Raw genomic sequence first — 18,843 nt, forward strand, 5'->3', positions numbered from 1 at the left:
CGCCGAAAGGAAAGGGAAGGCGGTCAAGGCCCCTCCCTGGATAGGAGGGGCTACGGGCCCCTCCTGAAAATTTCCCGGGGCCAGGACATCTGCGACGGCAGATGTGGTAAGTTGTGTGGGGTGGGGAGGGGGGGCTACGCTACCTTCTAGACACCTCACACGAGTCCTCGGACGACCAATAAGATGGCGTCGAGTTAATTGGGGCCCCCGTCAAGAAAAGGGAAATTGGTATGTGCACATGAGGTGCAGTCCTCTGTGCGGCCGCCCCTCACAAGTGAGGGCGGAGTTCTGGTTTAGGGATCTGACACCGGTTACGACCTTGCCGTTGGCCCTTAACGTTAGGATGTACAATTTCAATTTAAAATGCATTTGTAGGATGTTAGTATAGGCTAGGAGAACCTTTGTATTAGAAATGTGTTAAGGTCAGCCAAAACATCGTAATGTGGAAATGAAATTGTACATGATATGAAACTGTTATTTTAATGTTTTAATTTTGTTTCATATTTTAATAAATACGGCCGGGAGGGTAACTCCCTCCCACCTTCCAAAAGTTCAGAAATGTTTCCGTATTCCCATTCTTGGGGATTGTGTTGAGAGGGGGTGGCGGGTATCTCAGCCATATGGAAAGGGGCGACCACTCGGTCCCCCCGAACGTATGGTGGAGTACCCCGATCCCCCCGGGAAGCCATCTTGGGCGGGAGGCGAGTCTCGGCTGGTATGCCCAAAGCGGCGTAGCCGGGGCGCGCTTTTTCCCGCCCAAGAGTGGGTTGTCCTAGACACTGAAGCCGCCAGCCACGCCCCCGGAGGAGGGCGGAGGTGGGTTTACGCCCGCCCGAAGAAGGATAAGAGGAGCGACGAGCCATGGAAGCATCCACTTGTTCCTGTGCTCTGAAGCTGCACCTCCCCGCTGCACGTGAGCTCGAGACGGAACGAAGAGCCAATTTTGACCCACCCACCAGCCCCTGAGGACAGCAAGTTGTTTTTGAAATAAAGTTATATGACGTGATAATTCTTTTCTTTCAGGTCGTTCTGAGTAAAGTTATGATTCAGTATGCAATAAAGTGGATATTTCGTTTAATCTGTTTTATCGAATAAAGTATTTGCACCTAAGTTGGTCAGTAATGTTTAGCAGTTCATACTTGGAATAATTTTGTCCTTTTTCTTTAGTCTCTCTAGTTTAGTTTGTCGTATTTATTATTTGGTCGGGCGGTAAGGTCATGATCGATGAGCAGTAATTGGAAGATCCCTATGGGGGGGGCGTCACCCATTACGGATGGGAGCGCCCGGGGGGAGGTGGCCATTGGCCCCTCAATGGGGAGGCGGTCCCTTCTAAGGAGGGGACGCCGAAAGGAAAGGGAAGGCGGTCAAGGCCCCTCCCTGGATAGGAGGGGCTACGGGCCCCTCCTGGGAATTTCCCGGGGCCAGGACATCTGCGACGGCAGATGTGGTAAGTTGTGTGGGGTGGGGAGGGGGGTCTACGCTACCTTCTAGACACCTCACACGAGTCCTCGGACGACCAATAAGATGGCGTCGAGTTAATTGGGGCCCCCGTCAAGAAAAGGGAAATTGGTATGTGCACATGAGGTGCAGTCCTCTGTGCGGCCGCCCCTCACAAGTGAGGGCGGAGTTCTGGTTTAGGGATCTGACACCGGTTACGACCTTGCCGTTGGCCCTTAACGTTAGGATGTACAATTTCAATTTAAAATGCATTTGTAGGATGTTAGTATCGGCTAGGAGAACCTTTGTATTAGAAATGTGTTAAGGTCAGCCAAAACATCGTAATGTGGAAATGAAATTGTACATAATATGAAACTGTTATTTTAATGTTTTAATTTTGTTTCATATTTGAATAAATACGGCCGGGAGGGTAACTCCCTCCCGCCTTCCAAAAGTTCAGAAATGTTTCCGTATTCCCATTCTTGGGGATTGTGTTGAGAGGGGGTGGCGGGTATCTCAGCCATATGACTCTGGAGTATGTGTTTCGCTTGTGGGGCCAGCCTGAGCTGGATCTGTTTGCGACTCCACTCAACCGCAAATGCCCAAGCTTCGCAAGTCAACATCCCCACAGCGGATCGAGCGGGAATGCGTTTTCGATCAACTGGTCGAACAAATTCGCTTACGCTTTTCCGCCGATCCCTTTGATTCCACGCCTACTGCACAAGATGAGACTTCAGCCGTGTCACATCCTCTTGATTGCGCCCAGGTGGCCGCGTCGCCCGTGGTTCACGGATCTTTTCCCAGTGCCATCCGATTCTTCTTTGTCCCCTGCCTTATCTGGAGAAGTGTGGCTCACTGGTTAGAGCAGGCAGACCCTGAAGCAGAGGTCAGACCCGGGACCAGGGTTCAATTCCCGACGCGGCAGGGTCTTGAATTCAAATGTCCATGGACTCGATAATTCTCGCTTCGGTGCCTGACCTAATCATGGGTTCACACTCTGCAACTCTGGGCATTAAGTTTGCTTAATCTCCACAACGGCCCCCACGGCGGAATGCCTGGCTTTCACCTTGGGGATGCCCTGTAGGGGCTATCTCACAGGGAAAAGCCAGGACGGGTTCCCAAGTCAAGCGCTTAGAGACCCCTGGGTTATAAGCGCTATATAAATCCAACATACAATACAATACAATTATCTTTCCACCATGAGCCAGGGCCAGATTTCCCACCCGGATCCGGTGTCTCTCCAGCTTCACGCTTAGAACCTGAGCACAATGAGTTTGCACATCTGAATATTGCTCCCAAGTGCAGAGAGGTGCTTGCTCATGCACGCGCTCCTTCCACAGTCAAGACCTATAAACTGAAATGGAAACAATTTTGTGTTTGGTGCCACAAGGAGAAGGCCAAACCTCTGCTCGCCACACCTGAGCAAATCCTGCCTTTTTTCCTCCTTTCGGCAAAGTTGGGACTTTCGCATTCCACTCTTAAAGTCTTCCTGGCCGCGATTTCCCGCTTTCGCCATGATGGTATAGGTCACTGTACTCCTCTCGGATCATTCGTCAGTTCTTTAAGGGCCTGTTTCGGATGTTTCCACCTATCCGGCGTCCACCACCTGCTTGGCGTTTGAATCTGGTCTTATCACAGCTCCTCCGACCTCCTTTTGAGCCTATTCATTCAGCGGAATTAAAATTCCTTACTTGGAAAGTTGCCCTACTCCTCGCACATGCATCCTCCAGGCGAGTGAGCGACATCCAAGCTTTCACCATTCAGCCTCTTTTTCTTCAATTCTCAAGGGACGCTGCTACACTTCGTACAAATCCTAAATTTATTCCTAAGGTTCCTTCTGACTTCCACCTTAATGAACCTGTCATTCTCAAGACTTTTTCCCAGACCCTCAGTCTCCCACTGAGCGCTCTCTTCATTCTTTGGACTTGAAGCGCTGCCTCAAATTCTATATTCAACGCACTGCTGCTTTTCGTAAATCAGACCAGCTCTTTGTGGCCTATGGACGGATGCGCAAGGGACATCCGGTCACTAAACAATCCATTACTCGATGTATTTCTTCTGCCATCTCCTTCTGCCATAAACGGGCGGGCAAGCATCTTTCTGCTCCGGTGCGAGCACACTCGACGAGGGCAGTTGCATCCTCTCCCGCCCTATTTGCTGGAGTGCCTCTACATCAGGTCTGCAGGGCGGCAACGTGGTCCAGCAGGCACATGTTCACAAGGCACTACTGTCTGGAGACAGCTGATGCTGCAGACACTGCTGTGGGTCAAGCGGTGCTACGAAATCTCTTCAGATGAAGGTGAGCCTCTGTTGCTTCCCGCCTCCTGTCATAAAAGGTTCTTTCATAGATATATATCTGCAATGTTCATATGTGTATTTCTTTGCTTGCATTTGTTCCTATTGCCTTTTATGACTCTCACGTGTTGGCGTACTGCTTTCTATTCTTATTCAAGCATGTGAATCTATGAAAGACAATCTAAAACTGGAGAAGAACAAAAGTTACTTACCTGTAAACTGTGGTTCTCCAGTATTGGTGTCTTTCATAGATTCACATGTGACCCACCCTTCCTCTCCTCAGAGGCTCTCTTCTCCTCATGCACTCTTGGTCACTTTGGTGCTACGAAAATCTGAGGGCTTGAGCTTCTGAGGAGAAGGTTCTAGAGGGTGCTGCAGCCTGATTGGCTGGAATGTGGACCGTTATAATGACATGGATATGTTACTAAAGTGAATTCTCCCTTTAAGCCTTTATGGGCCTATGTTGTTCTATGGTACTTTTAAATTTCATATTTATGTCTATTTATATATATTATATTTATATGTATGTGTATATTTATGATGTTTTATATATATATATATAAGGTAGGTCTGTTGAGTCTACATCTAAAGAGGTGCATTCTAACCCTGACAATCTTAGACTAATTACGACCTACTCACGGCACGAGAGAAAAATCAGGGCAATTGTTCAAAAACACTGGCCCATTGTTCTCACAGACAATGCTTTAAGTGACCAGCTATCCTCTTCCCCCGTTGTTATTTTCAGAAGGGGCAGATCCATGGGCAATGAATTAGACAAAAACTCACCTGAAACGATAAAAACAACACCGTGCCTACAATCATCCAGGGGTTTAAAAAGATGCACAGTTTGTCGTGCATGCAAATTTGGTTGCAGTAAAACATCTTATCAGACACCATTTGATGCATCCCCTATTGCTATCAAGGGCAATTTTAACTGCAAAACGGACTTTGCTGTATATGTCCTGATGTGTACCTGTGGTTTAAATTATGTGGGAAGCACAAAGCTACAGGTACACGTCAGGATATTACAACACCTAAGGGCCATCCTCCATAATGATGTAGCCTATCCCGTGGCAAGGCACCTTTCTAAGTGCCACAATAAAGACATCAACTGCCTTTCTTATTTCGTCATTGCTGCTGTACCGAAAAACAAAAGAGGCAGCAATAGAGAAAATAAACTCAGGCAGCTAGAGACCAAATTCATCCTAGAACTGGACAGCAAATGGCCACGGGGTCTTAATAATATGGAGGATATGCATCCCTATTTGTAAATAGCACACAGCAATTCTATTTTCAATTTGCAAATCAGGGGAGTTCTAGTATATACTGCAATGAATTTTTATCATACCAAATTTGCACTTTATTATCATTTCCCATGCATACATCTTATCTGAATTATATATGATAGATTATATATGCTCTCTTTTTCTATAAAAAAAATGTTTTTATTAATAAGGTATCATTTTATATTGACATCGTTGATAAAGCATTGTTTTTATAGCATTTTATAAATCATATGGATTTTTTTAACAGTGGTTTTTAGTCCGGTTGGAGATAACCATTCTACTGATGAAGATATGTGAAATAGACTTGCTATGAAATATGATACTGTCGACCATGTTAATATGAACTGCACATAGGACACTTTATATTTATTGCCTTTTGCACTGTTGCACATTAATTAATGCACTTTATTATATGTATTTGCACTAATCGTAGATAAGCTGCACTTAAGCACTTTGGTCAGTCACATGGATGGGGAGGATCCATCAGTACATCCGTCGCAGATGAATAACAAACATCGTTGTAGACATGGCTATGGATCTATGATAATTACCATACTGATAGAATGTGGGCACTTTATATCAAATGTGGATTGATCCTGTTTGTTGATAATCAGTTACCAGGTACCATTAGCCTTGTCTGACGACATTAGATAGCATCTATCTATATGTGCAATACTTAAATGCATTTAAGCAATCATTGAATGTCAATTTGGCACAAACGCTGCGATATTCTGTTGTTTCGCTCGATCATCACGTGATCAGCACTACACACACGCAAGGGGGCGTGAACAATGTGTAAAGGTTGTATAAAAAAGTAAAAGTGACGTGCAATAAGCTGAATGTGATCAAGGGCTCGTGAAGCCCGAAACGTGTCGTTGCAGGCTGCTGGTAAAATGCAAATAAACTTACATCTTGCCTGATCTGCTGTGGTGGTTTAAGTTCCTTCTTCGCCGGAACGCGGAAGTGGTGGGAATTGTTTGGTGCATATATATATATATATATATATATATATATATATATATATATATATAGCACACAAACCTCCTTGGCAGAAGGATTAACGGGACGAACTCACGTGCTTGAGAAGATTTACTCTTTTTTATTCAATTTTTAGCCTTCAGATAGTGTAAATGCAGCAAAAGACAAACACTGATCCACGCGTTTCGGGAGCACCTCTCCCTTGTTCACGAGGAGGTTTGTGTGCAATTTAAGAGCGGTGTGGTTCAGCCGCAGGGAAAACGAACCCAACGCCGAGCGCTGCAAGTCCCGGACGCAGGGAACCAAATAGGAGGAATATATACATATATAAGGTGGACCCTTGTGGATATCCTAATTGTAAAGCGGCAAGCGGCATTTGAAAAAGTCACTTCGACGAAACGCGTCATGCCGACTTTTGGATTCACAATAAAGGGACTTTCCTGAAGCACCTGTGTGTGGCTCGTTCTTTTCAGAGGAAGGGAGCATGGTTTTGTATAATGGTGTGCAGCCACAGCGCACTTTGAGCCCCCACCCCAGAAGATGTTCGGCGGGAAAAGTGGCAATTTGTTGGTATTCCTAACGGACTTGGGAACCGCCGAACCGCCGCTCTTCCCAACTACAATTTGTCCAATTGATGGAATCGTGATTACACGAGGAAGCGTCGCTTACCTAAGTGATGCCTGCAAGTTTAAGCTGGGTTCGTTGCGGCGGGGTGAAGGTGCAGGAGAGTCGCTTTTGCCCACAGTAGGTGTAAGGTGGAGTGGAGAAGAAGCAGACACAGCCCACTGGGGGAGCACAAGCGCTGATTAACTGCTTGACTCGAAGTAGCGGGTCTCTGGACACACCTCCCTCTACCTGCTTGTGACGCCGTGACCAATCGTAACACGGCATCCATGTACTTAAGGTGGACACTTGTGGATATCCTAATTGTAAAGCGGCAAGCGGCATTTGAAAAAGTCACTTCGACGAAACGCGTCATGCCGACGCTTGGATTCACAATAAAGGGACTTTCCTGAAGCACCTGTGTGTGGCTCGTTCTTTTCAGAGGAAGGGAGCATGGTTTTGTATAATGGTGTGCAGCCACAGCGCACTTTGAGCCCCCACCCCAGAAGACGTTCGGCGGGAAAAGTGGCAATTTGTTGGTATTCCTAACGGACTTGGGAACCGCCGAACCGCCGCTCTTCCCAACTACAATTTGTCCAATTGATGGAATCGTGATTACACGAGGAAGCGTCGCTTACCTAAGTGATGCCTGCAAGTTGAAGCTGGGTTCGTTGCGGCTGGGTGAAGGTGCAGGAGAGTCGCTTTTGCCCACAGTAAGTGTAAGGTGGAGTGGAGAAGAAGCAGACACAGCCCACTGGGGGAGCACAAGCGCTGATTAACTGCTTGACTCGAAGTAGCGGGTCTCTGGACACACCTCCCTCTACCTGCTTGTGACGCCGTGACCAATCGTAACACGGCATCCATGTACTTAAGGTGGACACTTGTGGATATCCTAATTGTAAAGCGGCAAGCGGCATTTGAAAAAGTCACTTCGACGAAACGCGTCATGCCGACGCTTGGATTCACAATAAAGGGACTTTCCTGAAGCACCTGTGTGTGGCTCGTTCTTTTCAGAGGAAGGGAGCATGGTTTTGTATAATGGTGTGCAGCCACAGCGCACTTTGAGCCCCCACCCCAGAAGACGTTCGGCGGGAAAAGTGGCAATTTGTTGGTATTCCTAACGGACTTGGGAACCGCCGAACCGCCGCTCTTCCCAACTACAATTTGTCCAATTGATGGAATCGTGATTACACGAGGAAGCGTCGCTTACCTAAGTGATGCCTGCAAGTTGAAGCTGGGTTCGTTGCGGCGGGGTGAAGGTGCAGGAGAGTCGCTTTTGCCCACAGTAGGTGTACGGTGGAGTGGAGAAGAAGCAGACACAGCCCACTGGGGGAGCACAAGCGCTGATTAACTGCTTGACTTGAAGTAGCGGGTCTCTGGACACACCTCCCTCTACCTGCTTGTGACGCCGTGACCAATCGTAACACGGCATCCATGTACTTAAGGTGGACACTTGTGGATATCCTAATTGTAAAGCGGCAAGCGGCATTTGAAAAAGTCACTTCGACAAAACGCGTCATGCCGACGCTTGGATTCACAATAAAGGGACTTTCCTGAAGCACCTGTGTGTGGCTCGTTCTTTTCAGAGGAAGGGAGCATGGTTTTGTATAATGGTGTGCAGCCACAGCGCACTTTGAGCCCCCACCCCAGAAGACGTTCGGCGGGAAAAGTGGCAATTTGTTGGTATTCCTAACAGACTTGGGAACCGCCGCTCTTCCCAACTACAATTTGTCCAATTGATGGAATCGTGATTACACGAGGAAGCGTCGCTTACCTAAGTGATGCCTGCAAGTTGAAGCTGGGTTCGTTGCGGCGGGGTGAAGGTGCAGGAGAGTCGCTTTTGCCCACAGTAGGTGTAAGGTGGAGTGGAGAAGAAGCAGACACAGCCCACTGGGGGAGCACAAGCGCTGATTAACTGCTTGACTCGAAGTAGCGGGTCTCTGGACACACCTCCCTCTACCTGCTTGTGACGCCGTGACCAATCGTAACACGGCATCCATGTACTTAAGGTGGACACTTGTGGATATCCTAATTGTAAAGCGGCAAGCGGCATTTGAAAAAGTCACTTCGACGAAACGCGTCATGCCGACGCTTGGATTCACAATAAAGGGACTTTCCTGAAGCACCTGTGTGTGGCTCGTTCTTTTCAGAGGAAGGGAGCATGGTTTTGTATAATGGTGTGCAGCCACAGCGCACTTTGAGCCCCCACCCCAGAAGACGTTCGGCGGGAAAAGTGGCAATTTGTTGGTATTCCTAACGGACTTGGGAACCGCCGAACCGCCGCTCTTCCCAACTACAATTTGTCCAATTGATGGAATCGTGATTACACGAGGAAGCGTCGCTTACCTAAGTGATGCCTGCAAGTTGAAGCTGGGTTCGTTGCGGCGGGGTGAAGGTGCAGGAGAGTTGCTTTTGCCCACACTAGGTGTAAGGTGGAGTGGAGAAGAAGCAGACACAGCCCACTGGGGGAGCACAAGCGCTGATTAACTGCTTGACTCGAAGTAGCGGGTCTCTGGACACACCTCCCTCTACCTGCTTGTGACGCCGTGACCAATCGTAACACGGCATCCATGTACTTAAGGTGGACACTTGTGGATATCCTAATTGTAAAGCGGCAAGCGGCATTTGAAAAAGTCACTTCGACGAAACGCGTCATGCCGACGCTTGGATTCACAATAAAGGGACTTTCCTGAAGCACCTGTGTGTGGCTCGTTCTTTTCAGAGGAAGGGAGCATGGTTTTATATATATATATATATATATATATATATATATATATATATATATATATATATATATATATATATATATATAGATATAGATATATAGATTTTTTTTCATTTTGCACAGCACTATGCACTTTCTGTTGACTCAATGAGTTTTAATATCTTATGAGCTTTTAATACCATGTAACCCAATTTTAGCTCATAGGGAATGATTATTACAGTTTACTTTGAGAATACGGTTCTGATAAAAATGATTTGTTAGTTACCAATTTAATCAGCTGCAGCAATTGCACAGAAACATGATTTGCACTAAAAAGCGTAATTTTGCACATGTTGGTTCTATAGGCATTCATGCCGATATGTTTTAACTCCATATTGAATATTTTTATAAAGTTTTTAATATGAGATGTTTACATAACCTATGCGTCATATTGCACATACTAATTTTAGGCATTCATGCTGTTATTATCATTATATACAAAGGAATACTGCGCTTAAATATAATGATGCAAAGATAATGAAAACGAGAATTAAGTCTCTATACATACATATATTTTTTAGTTATTTATTGCGCAATGTTGCACATTGTTATATAATGCATTTATGCAGTAATATGTATACAACATCATAAACCAGAACCTATCCAATGTTTAAGCTGGTCGCTATTGATATATAAGGACATAGCGTCAACAGAAGTATTTTTTCACTGTTTGTCATCACATGACTGAAATGTTTGAAAAAATGAGTATTTAAGAATGTAACAAGCTGCAGTGTCGCTATGTGATCAAGGTTACTGGTTAACCGAAATGCGTCGTGCCTGGAATACCATTTTTTGAGAGCAAATAAATCTTTCCACTGAGAACTTATCTGCTGCTTGGGGTCCTTCTTTCTGTCTGGTGTGGAATCGCCAAGGAAACAGGAATTGCTACGATACATATATATATATATATATATATACACACCCAAAGATGCAATCTTTATCGCTCGCGCGAGTGAAAGAAAGATCACGCAACTCCAACATGCAAATTTGGCAGAAGCCACTAGATCCGACGCGTTTCGGGCATCCGTCCTTGCTCACAGATCGTCAGACATTGGTTTCTCCACAGTTTAAGTACACATTTTTTTCTCCATTTTTTCCACCATTTTTTTGAAAACCCACACGTGATTAATGGGCATAGAGGACACACTACAAAGTTATAGGCATAGTGGTCTACTCTTACTTATAGCCAAGCTGTCTTAATAAACTCTAAACCAATGTATTGATGGTTATTGTTGCGATAGTGCGTTTACACAGTTTGAAATAAATTAATGAGCTACAATGATTTAAAATTTCTAAATAAAACATTGTAAAATTATCATAAGCGCACATGTCAAAAATATAATAGACTACGCGCCTGTTAAAAATGGAACATCGTCCACATTTCTGCATAAATGCTATGACCAACACCAATGAAAAAATCAAAATAAAAAAACCTCATTAAGGTTTTTTATATATATATGGCCAACAGAGTATATGTGCAAAATAGTGCAAGTATCAATTTGTGCAAAATACGCTGTGCAAATAGTTAGCAATAAAGTGCATATTTTTGCTGTGCAACATACGCATCATATATAAACAAATACCCATAGTGCAAATTGAACACAACAATAACAGTATAAGCAGATTCATAAAAACTCTGTGAGATAATATATACTGCATAAATGCATAGTACATTGATTGGTCATTAATAGGCGATATATGTCCGTACAAAACAGGCATGCGGAGTCAATTAAAAAAACTGCAATAAACCAATATTAGAGAAAAGAAAATTGAGGGATAAATCCCCCAAATAGTCAAAGTGATTAGCGGACCACCATATTTATCCCATATTGTCTATGTCCTCATTGAAAAGTGCCTGAAAAAATGTTAGCTACTAAAAATAGTGAGAGCAGGGGAAAAAAACAGGGATTGTACAAAAGTACTGATCCATAAAAATATGCGAGAGGAAAAGAAAATCTTTTCTATCAGAGACTAAATGGTAAGAACAGACAGACAGACGGGAAACTCATAACGAATAACCTCCCATGGAGAGGAAAAGTTTGATATTATAAAAAGACACGAAGGTCCTCAGTGGTGTTTAACCCATTGGGAAAACGGCTGTCTAACTCCAAAATGAATTGGGATTCCAGTCTTCTAAGCATTTTTTCCCTGTCTCCGCCTCTGCGTGGTTTAGGGATTGAGGCGATGACAAAGTAGCTCAGGCACTGAAGGTTGTTATTATGAATGGCTTTAAAGTGCCTGGCCACGGGATACGCACCATCATTATTAACAATGTAGCGTAAATGCTGAAGAATCCTGACATGTACCTGGAGCTTCGTGCTGCCAACATATCTGAGGCCGCAGGTACATGTCAGGGCATAGACAGCAAAATCTGTCTTGCAAGTGTGTGACCCCTTAATGGCAATCATATCAGGATTGAAAGGTGTGGGGTATTTGGTCGTATTCACCCCAAATTTGCAAGCACAACAGCTGAAGCAACGTGTAAATCCCGGCCGGGATAACCACTGTTCTTTTTTGCCCAGCTCTGGAACCTCCCTACTGATTTGTAATCTAAGACAAGGGCCCTTTCTATATGTAATAGTGGGCCCGTCAGATAATCTGGGTGATAACACCAAATCTGTCTTGAGAACAGGCCATCTTTGTTTTATGATGATCCTGATTTTCCTCTCCTGTTTGTTGAAGGTCATAATTAATCTGGGTGTAGAGTCATTGGAACAGGAGCAGGAACAACGTTAATTAGATCTTCAGAGGCTAAAAGTGATTCACGAGTATTGATTCTTTATATCTCCTTTGGCAAAATCTATCTAGAGCTTCTTCCGTGCATGCAGCGAAGTCATCATCTGTGCTGCATATTCTTTTGAGTCTAAGAAGCTCCCCAAAGGGGATGTTATTGATGACGTGTCTTGGATGAGCACTGCTGGCATGTAAAACACTATTTCCAGCATTGCTTTTTCGGTGTAGCTTGGTGGCAAGATGTGAATCGTGTATGAAAACCTTAACGTCTAGAAATTCTGCTTCATACTTATTAATAGATGACGTAAATTTCAGGTTCTCATGATTACTTTGATGGAACTAACAAAATTCACAGCACTATCCACATCACCCCTCTACAAAATAAAAACGTAATCGATCTAGCGCATCCAATGCACTACGTGTTCCAAGATGGCCCCATAGGTGCGCCGTAGGACCTGCTCCTCCCACCAGCCAACGTGAAGACACGCGTAGCTGGGGGAGAAGCAGGCCCCCATTGCAACACCCCGTTTTTGCAAATAGATATCGCTGCCAAACAAAAAGAAATTGTTGTAGAGACACCAAGTTGTTAATTCATCAATCATTTTGTTATGCTTATAACAGTTGATCTGTTTTTTCCCCAAAAAATGCTCCAACGCCCTTAGACCAGTATCATGTACAATGCTCATATAGAGCGATTCTATGTCTAGGGTTATGAATATTAAATCACTAGTCCATGGAACACCCTTAATTTTCTTGAGAAAGTCACTAGTGTCTTTAATGTATGTAGGCAGCTCCTTTACAGGATCCGGCAAAAAATAGTCTATATATTCCGTGATGTGTTCTGCCACTCCTGAAATTGCCGATATAATGGGCCGACCTGGCACAGGAACCACATTCTTATGCACCTTTGGTAGTAGGTACAACTTAGGCAAAACAGGATAATCTACCTGGAGAAACTCAAATTCCTGTTTAGATAACATGCCTTCTCTTTTCCACTTATGTAGTAATTTATTTAAAACTTCTTTGGCCTCGTTATAACTTTTCATAGTTGTCTTGGAATAGCAGGAACAGTCACTTAATTGGTCTTTCTGAGGCCATATTACTACATTACCGCCTTTATCGGCAGTGGTAACAATGATGTTGTGGTCTTTGCTGAGTTTATTAACCAAAGAGGCATAGTCATATTCATGCTTGCTTTTATATCGTTTTCTGTGTCTTACCTTGTGATAGAGCTGTTTTAAGTCTTCCACAATGACATCGTGAAATATGTCAATCGAGTCTTTAGGCATATTAGGTATGAAGCTCGACTTTGGTTTAAAGGGGCTGATGTTGTTGCCAATTTGAACAATTTGTGCCGCCCTCAGTTCCTCTTGGGTCGATGTTGGTTCGGAACTAGGCATCGCATGTTGCGCCAATTGATGCATTGTGAGAAAGGTTCTTGTGTCCCGTGCCGGGACTACAGGATCGATAATAGCAGTCAAAGTCGCCTTTTTTGACACATTTTCCTTTAAACCGTCTTTGATATTAAAAAACTTCATTAATTTCAATTTACGGATATAGCAGAAGATGTCCACCCTAGTTTTGGTATAGCAGAAGTCCGAAATCGGACAGTACGTCAGACCTAGGCTTAGCAATTGTGATTCTGCCTCAGTCAGTGTAGTCATTGAAAGATTGATAATGACATTATTGTTTACCGTTTTTTGCGCCAGTACTGCCGCTTTTGCTTTATGGGTGATTTTACGCTTTTCGCGGCGGTTGTTTCTTCTCTTGTTGCACCTTGATCTTTTTTCTGCTGATTCGGAGTCTGCGGTCTTAGTGTCTGCAGCCGGTCTGACACTAAAAAATCGACCTCTTCCCCCAGGTCGAGAACTTTTGAACTTATATCCGATGCTCCTGCTTCGCCGGCATCCGATAATGACCCACTAGTGAGAGATTTATTGTCGCTCATTTCTGTAGTGAGGTCAATGTTTGTTGATGTTGAAGCCCCCACTTTTTGAGATTGTTTCGTTTGCTGTACTTGCTGAGCAAATTTTGTTTTTTTGGCCGTTTCAAACTTCCCCACAAACGTAAAGATTCGCCCCGGGACATAATCCTCTTTATCCCAAGCAAATTTGAATATTTTTCGAGCTTTTATTTTCTCTTCTTAAATCTTTAGTCTGTCTTGAATCTCTTTGCGGGTTTTTGCTACGAGGTCATTAGGTTCAAATTGTGCTAAAAGTTCATCGTTGTCATTGATTTCTTTCATAAGTATTTCTCTATCAATGGCTGCATATTTTACGAGAATTTGAATGAGTTTGCCTGATGTCTCCAAATTCGTTTGGCCCCATTCCTTGAGCATTTCAGGATACAGGTTTTCGTAACTGGGCGCAAGGAGTATGCGTAGACCTCGTGGGACGCGACCTTCCTCCAGGTATTTAGATAAGGATTTATGCTCCCACCACTTGGTGACCTCTTGTCTCATGCATTTCTCCAAGCGCTTTAATGCTGTTCTTATTTTGCCATCGTCAGTATTGTCAGTTACGCTTGATGTGGTTTTATTTGTGCTAGATTTGGAAACCACCTTCGGGAGATTCGAGTAGAGTGCGTCCGCCGCCGCCTCTCTGTCCCGTAAAGTCTCTGCTGACATGTTAGTAGTGTGCTCTGTAATTGTGGAAAATAAATGCGGCTACGACTTGTACTGAGTTTTTAACCAGAGTCTCTCCGCATGTGCCGTGCACTCCTCCCCACCGCTCACAGTTCACGGGTCACTTACCAACAACACTATTCTGCGTTGAAGGCCGATTTGTTCTCGACACGTTACCACTAGCTCTCGTCGTCCGTGATCCCAAAATGGAGACGGGGGTTGCTGCTGAAGAATTTCGTTAGAAGAAGCAAAAACAGGACTGTTTGAAAGCAGCAACCAATTTGTAAGTAGTGAAGTCACCTCGAAAGCAACCACCTTCCGAAATTAAATCCACAAAGGTACAATCAAAATATATATATATATGTATATTACTTCTATTTTATGTACCGTAGGACTCTCACTTCGACGACAGGGAATTATTCAAGCATGTGAATCTATGAAAGACACCAATACTAGAGAACCACAGTTTACAGGTAAGTAACTTTTGTTCATATTTTTAATCAAAAAACCCACTCGCTGCACAAAATTTAAAAATGGAAAACTAAAATTGGCTCAGCTTTTTACACATGGTTAAAGGCAACAAATGTCTCCTTCTCGCTCATACCAAGAAACCTCTTTTTCACACTGCACATAAGCTGGATTGATCTGCACCATATAAAAACAAGCATTTACAATGTAATTGGTCTCGCAATGACATTGTTGACATTGTTTTGAGCTATTGGCATTGAAAATGTTATTGGTTTTTTTTCCCTTTCATGAAGTATTAATCAAGTAATAACGTTGTAAATGCCAATGTCTTTTAACCCCTGTTGACCCCCGCATACAGACATACATAGAAACCGCCCTACAAACGGGCACACATTCATGCACATGCTGAGAAACACACGCACCCCGTGAGACAGACACACTAATACATAGAGGCACACAAGTGCACGTGTGCACCAAAGCACATGATCACACACACAGGCACACTGAAGCTTTGGGTCTGAATGGCCCGTTCAAACCTGGCTGAAGCCTGGTTCCGCTCCAGATATGACAGTCTACTTCTTGAAATTGTGAGTTATATAAATGTATAAAAAAAGTTGGAAGTATTTTTTTTTCTTTTTAAGTGTCTAAAGTGACCCACAGATTTTGACTGGAGTGCTCTATTGAGACAGCGTTTTACTTGCTCGACTCTTCAGGACAGCAAGCTTTGTCACCTTGGATTTGATGGAATTAACATGGAAATGATCCTCAGCTGGCTTGTATTCACGTTTTATTAGCTATCTGGGATATAGTTTCATATTCTTTCCCGTAAAGTAATCCTCCGCATAGATGTTTCGTCACCCAGCACGGAAGTTACTGCATATGAAAGGGAGCCACTGGCTTGGCTGTAACCGGAGACCAGTAGACGCGTGGCAACTGTTCTTTTGCTGGACTTCACTCAGACTTTGAGGGACATCGCCCCCTGATTTCAAAGTCATTCCTTCTGCTACTGAGCCAAGGAGTGGTAACAATAAGACCCCCAACACTGGCTTTGCATCCACAGCATTCCTGAGCATCTTCAGCATCCCAGATTCCTTGCATCCGGACCACCTATTGACTTATATAGTGGTTCTCCCATGGGAACAGTATTTGAGATATCTAGAAGTGGCAAGTTCCCCCTTGTTGGACTTGTGGCCAGCTCCCTGCCAGAGTTGGTGTCCTCAAGATTGCCTAGATAATTGTTTTCAACGTGCTTGTCGTGAACTCACCCGAAACCACAGTTGCAGTAGATTACCATGATTTATTGTGTGTTAGTGAAAAGCAGCGATTTATTGTCTCTGGAACCTTCCAGTGAATTGTTGTCATTGAGGTGTCTATTTAAATATAGAAAATCATTCAATGTTTATAAATTGGGGTGAGATTTTTTTTTATTTTGTTGCATTTTCTTCGTATTCAACTGTTCTGGTACTTCTTAATGCTTTGCAATTCTTTGACAAAGCCTGACTGCTCTGAGCCAGAGCTACCTAGGTCTGAGCTAAGGTTTTACAAACAAACCTGACGGAACCTGTTACTGAATTATGCCATTATTATACAGTGAGATCACAAAACCACACCATATAATAGTCCTCATTCTCACAATATCTATTCTTCCTTTTCAAAAGTTAGCATCTTAAAAGAGACTAGAAGTTGCATTTCTCTATAGTCACCTATAATCACAAGGTTTCAGTATTTTCCATTACCTCTGAGTGAATGATGTTTGTGTGAAGACTGTTTACGTATATCATAAATAATATGTAGTATGCACTTGGATGTTTTGCATATTTTTAAGGAAAATGTAATGGATTATGTTTGAATATGTCTTACTAAGGGGTATAAATAGTAATCTGTGTACATTGCTAATGATTGGAATAATGAATCAATACCTACCATGATTAGCCAGAATGGTAGACCTTACCAATTGTTATGTATCCTTGGAATCATGTATAATACCAAACATTTTGGAAGTTCCATTACCAAAAAAAAAATCAATTCATATTAAAAAAATCTCTAGAAGTTGCATTCTCTGTGGACGCACTTAATAGGTTATTTTAATTATGTTCTATTGCGCCTGAGTTATTGGTGTTTGTATAAATACTGTTTATGTCCATTGTACATAACATATAATCAGAATGCTCTTGTATGTTTTCTATCTTATTAGGAAAATTGGTGCATCTTGAATCTCTGACATTTCTGATGGTTAAAATAATTCATACCTTCCACGTCTGTGTGTAATGAAGGACATTGCCAATTTATGTGTAAATAGTAACATTTGCGTAGACCACTTCATATTTTAAAATAGACCAATATTCCTTCATTGGCCTTGAATCAAATTCCTTACAGTACATTAAATCTATTATATGTACACTAATCCTCTTCTCATAGTGTTTAGTATCTCCCTAATAAAGAGGTTCTTGCCTTAAAATGCATAGGGAAAGAAATAATCTCCGGATTTATCTTCAAATGTGAACCCTTTGTTCCATAAAAATGTGATAAACAGTAAAATAATATATATATATATATATATATACACATCTGAAAAATGACATCATTTGAATTGTCTCATTAATATAATAGCTATTTAAAAAAGGAATGGGAGCACTTCTCAATCTATTATAATGTGTAATCATTTAGAAGCCGGGGCTGTTATCCTTGTATGACTGCAACTAAAATACATTAGAAAAAAAGTTTAAAAAGAATTGTTAGAAAAATAGATGCATGTGCACACTCAAATAGTTATTTGCTATAATATTAGTCACCAAGTGTAGACATGCTATGATCTCAGGTGAATAGACATCATATTTATTGTGGGTCGTCGATTGTTGGTTTTTATGTTATTATCTAATAGGATGTTGACATAGCACTAATAATTTTCAACCTTCTGTACAACAGCTGTATTTTAAAATAGAAATATAAATTTTAAAAGAGAACTAAATATGATGTTTATATGTTTTCTTGTAGGTGTTGTTCGACAAATTAGGCCCATCATCGGGCCTTTCCATGCTGTCTTGAAGCTAGAAATGAACTATGTAGTGGGCGGAGTTATCTCTCATCGCAACGTCGTAAATGTCCATATCTTTGTCTCTGAATACTGGTTTTAGAGAACATTTTGAACTTTCATATGTATAACCTATTAGCTTCATAAAACCCCTGATGTCACATGCCTAAATGTCAAAGTCAGTAGTTTCTTTTATTTCATAAGATTATACATTGCGCAAATGCTAAGCTATAGTGAATATAATTAGGAAAAAGGCATGCAGTTGCATTCATTGAAGGTGTAAGTATAAACAAAGCACAAAATAACTGTCTTGCATAGCTATTTCAATGTATAAACTTGAGTATATTTCACTCGACAATGTCTGTAACAGACAGGGTAATAGTATTGTGATTTGCATTCTTCATCTTAATGAGAAGGTTATGCATGCCTGGTAACTTTGCATTCCAAGTAAAATTAGTAGCTAAATGAAATTTGAATTATTATAAGGTCAGAACTTCCATTGTACTATAAGTACTATATGCAATTACAGCAGCTGGAACTCCAATTGCAAGTGTAATGTCATTCATCTTTATAATTTAAGGCCAGTCAAATGTAATCCTGGAAATAATAAACACACCCTTGCAAT

The 18,843-nt window shown here is 42.5% G+C and overlaps 1 protein-coding gene across 1 annotated transcript in view; it reads left to right on the forward strand.

The window, feature by feature from the left end:
• Positions 1-18,424, forward strand: part of FBLN1 (fibulin 1) — a 911,174-nt gene extending 892,750 nt beyond the window's left edge. Inside the window, exon 17 of the mRNA XM_086952748.1 lies at positions 18,182-18,424. Coding sequence (XP_086808874.1) covers positions 18,182-18,321 — 140 coding nt within the window. The 3' untranslated portion in view covers positions 18,322-18,424. The remainder of the gene's footprint in view (positions 1-18,181) is intronic.
• The last annotated feature ends 419 nt before the right edge of the window (positions 18,425-18,843 follow it).

The sequence above is a fragment of the Lissotriton vulgaris genome, chromosome 1_2, assembly GCF_964263255.1.
Source record: "Lissotriton vulgaris chromosome 1_2, aLisVul1.2, whole genome shotgun sequence".
Taxonomy (NCBI): Eukaryota; Metazoa; Chordata; class Amphibia; order Caudata; family Salamandridae; genus Lissotriton; species Lissotriton vulgaris.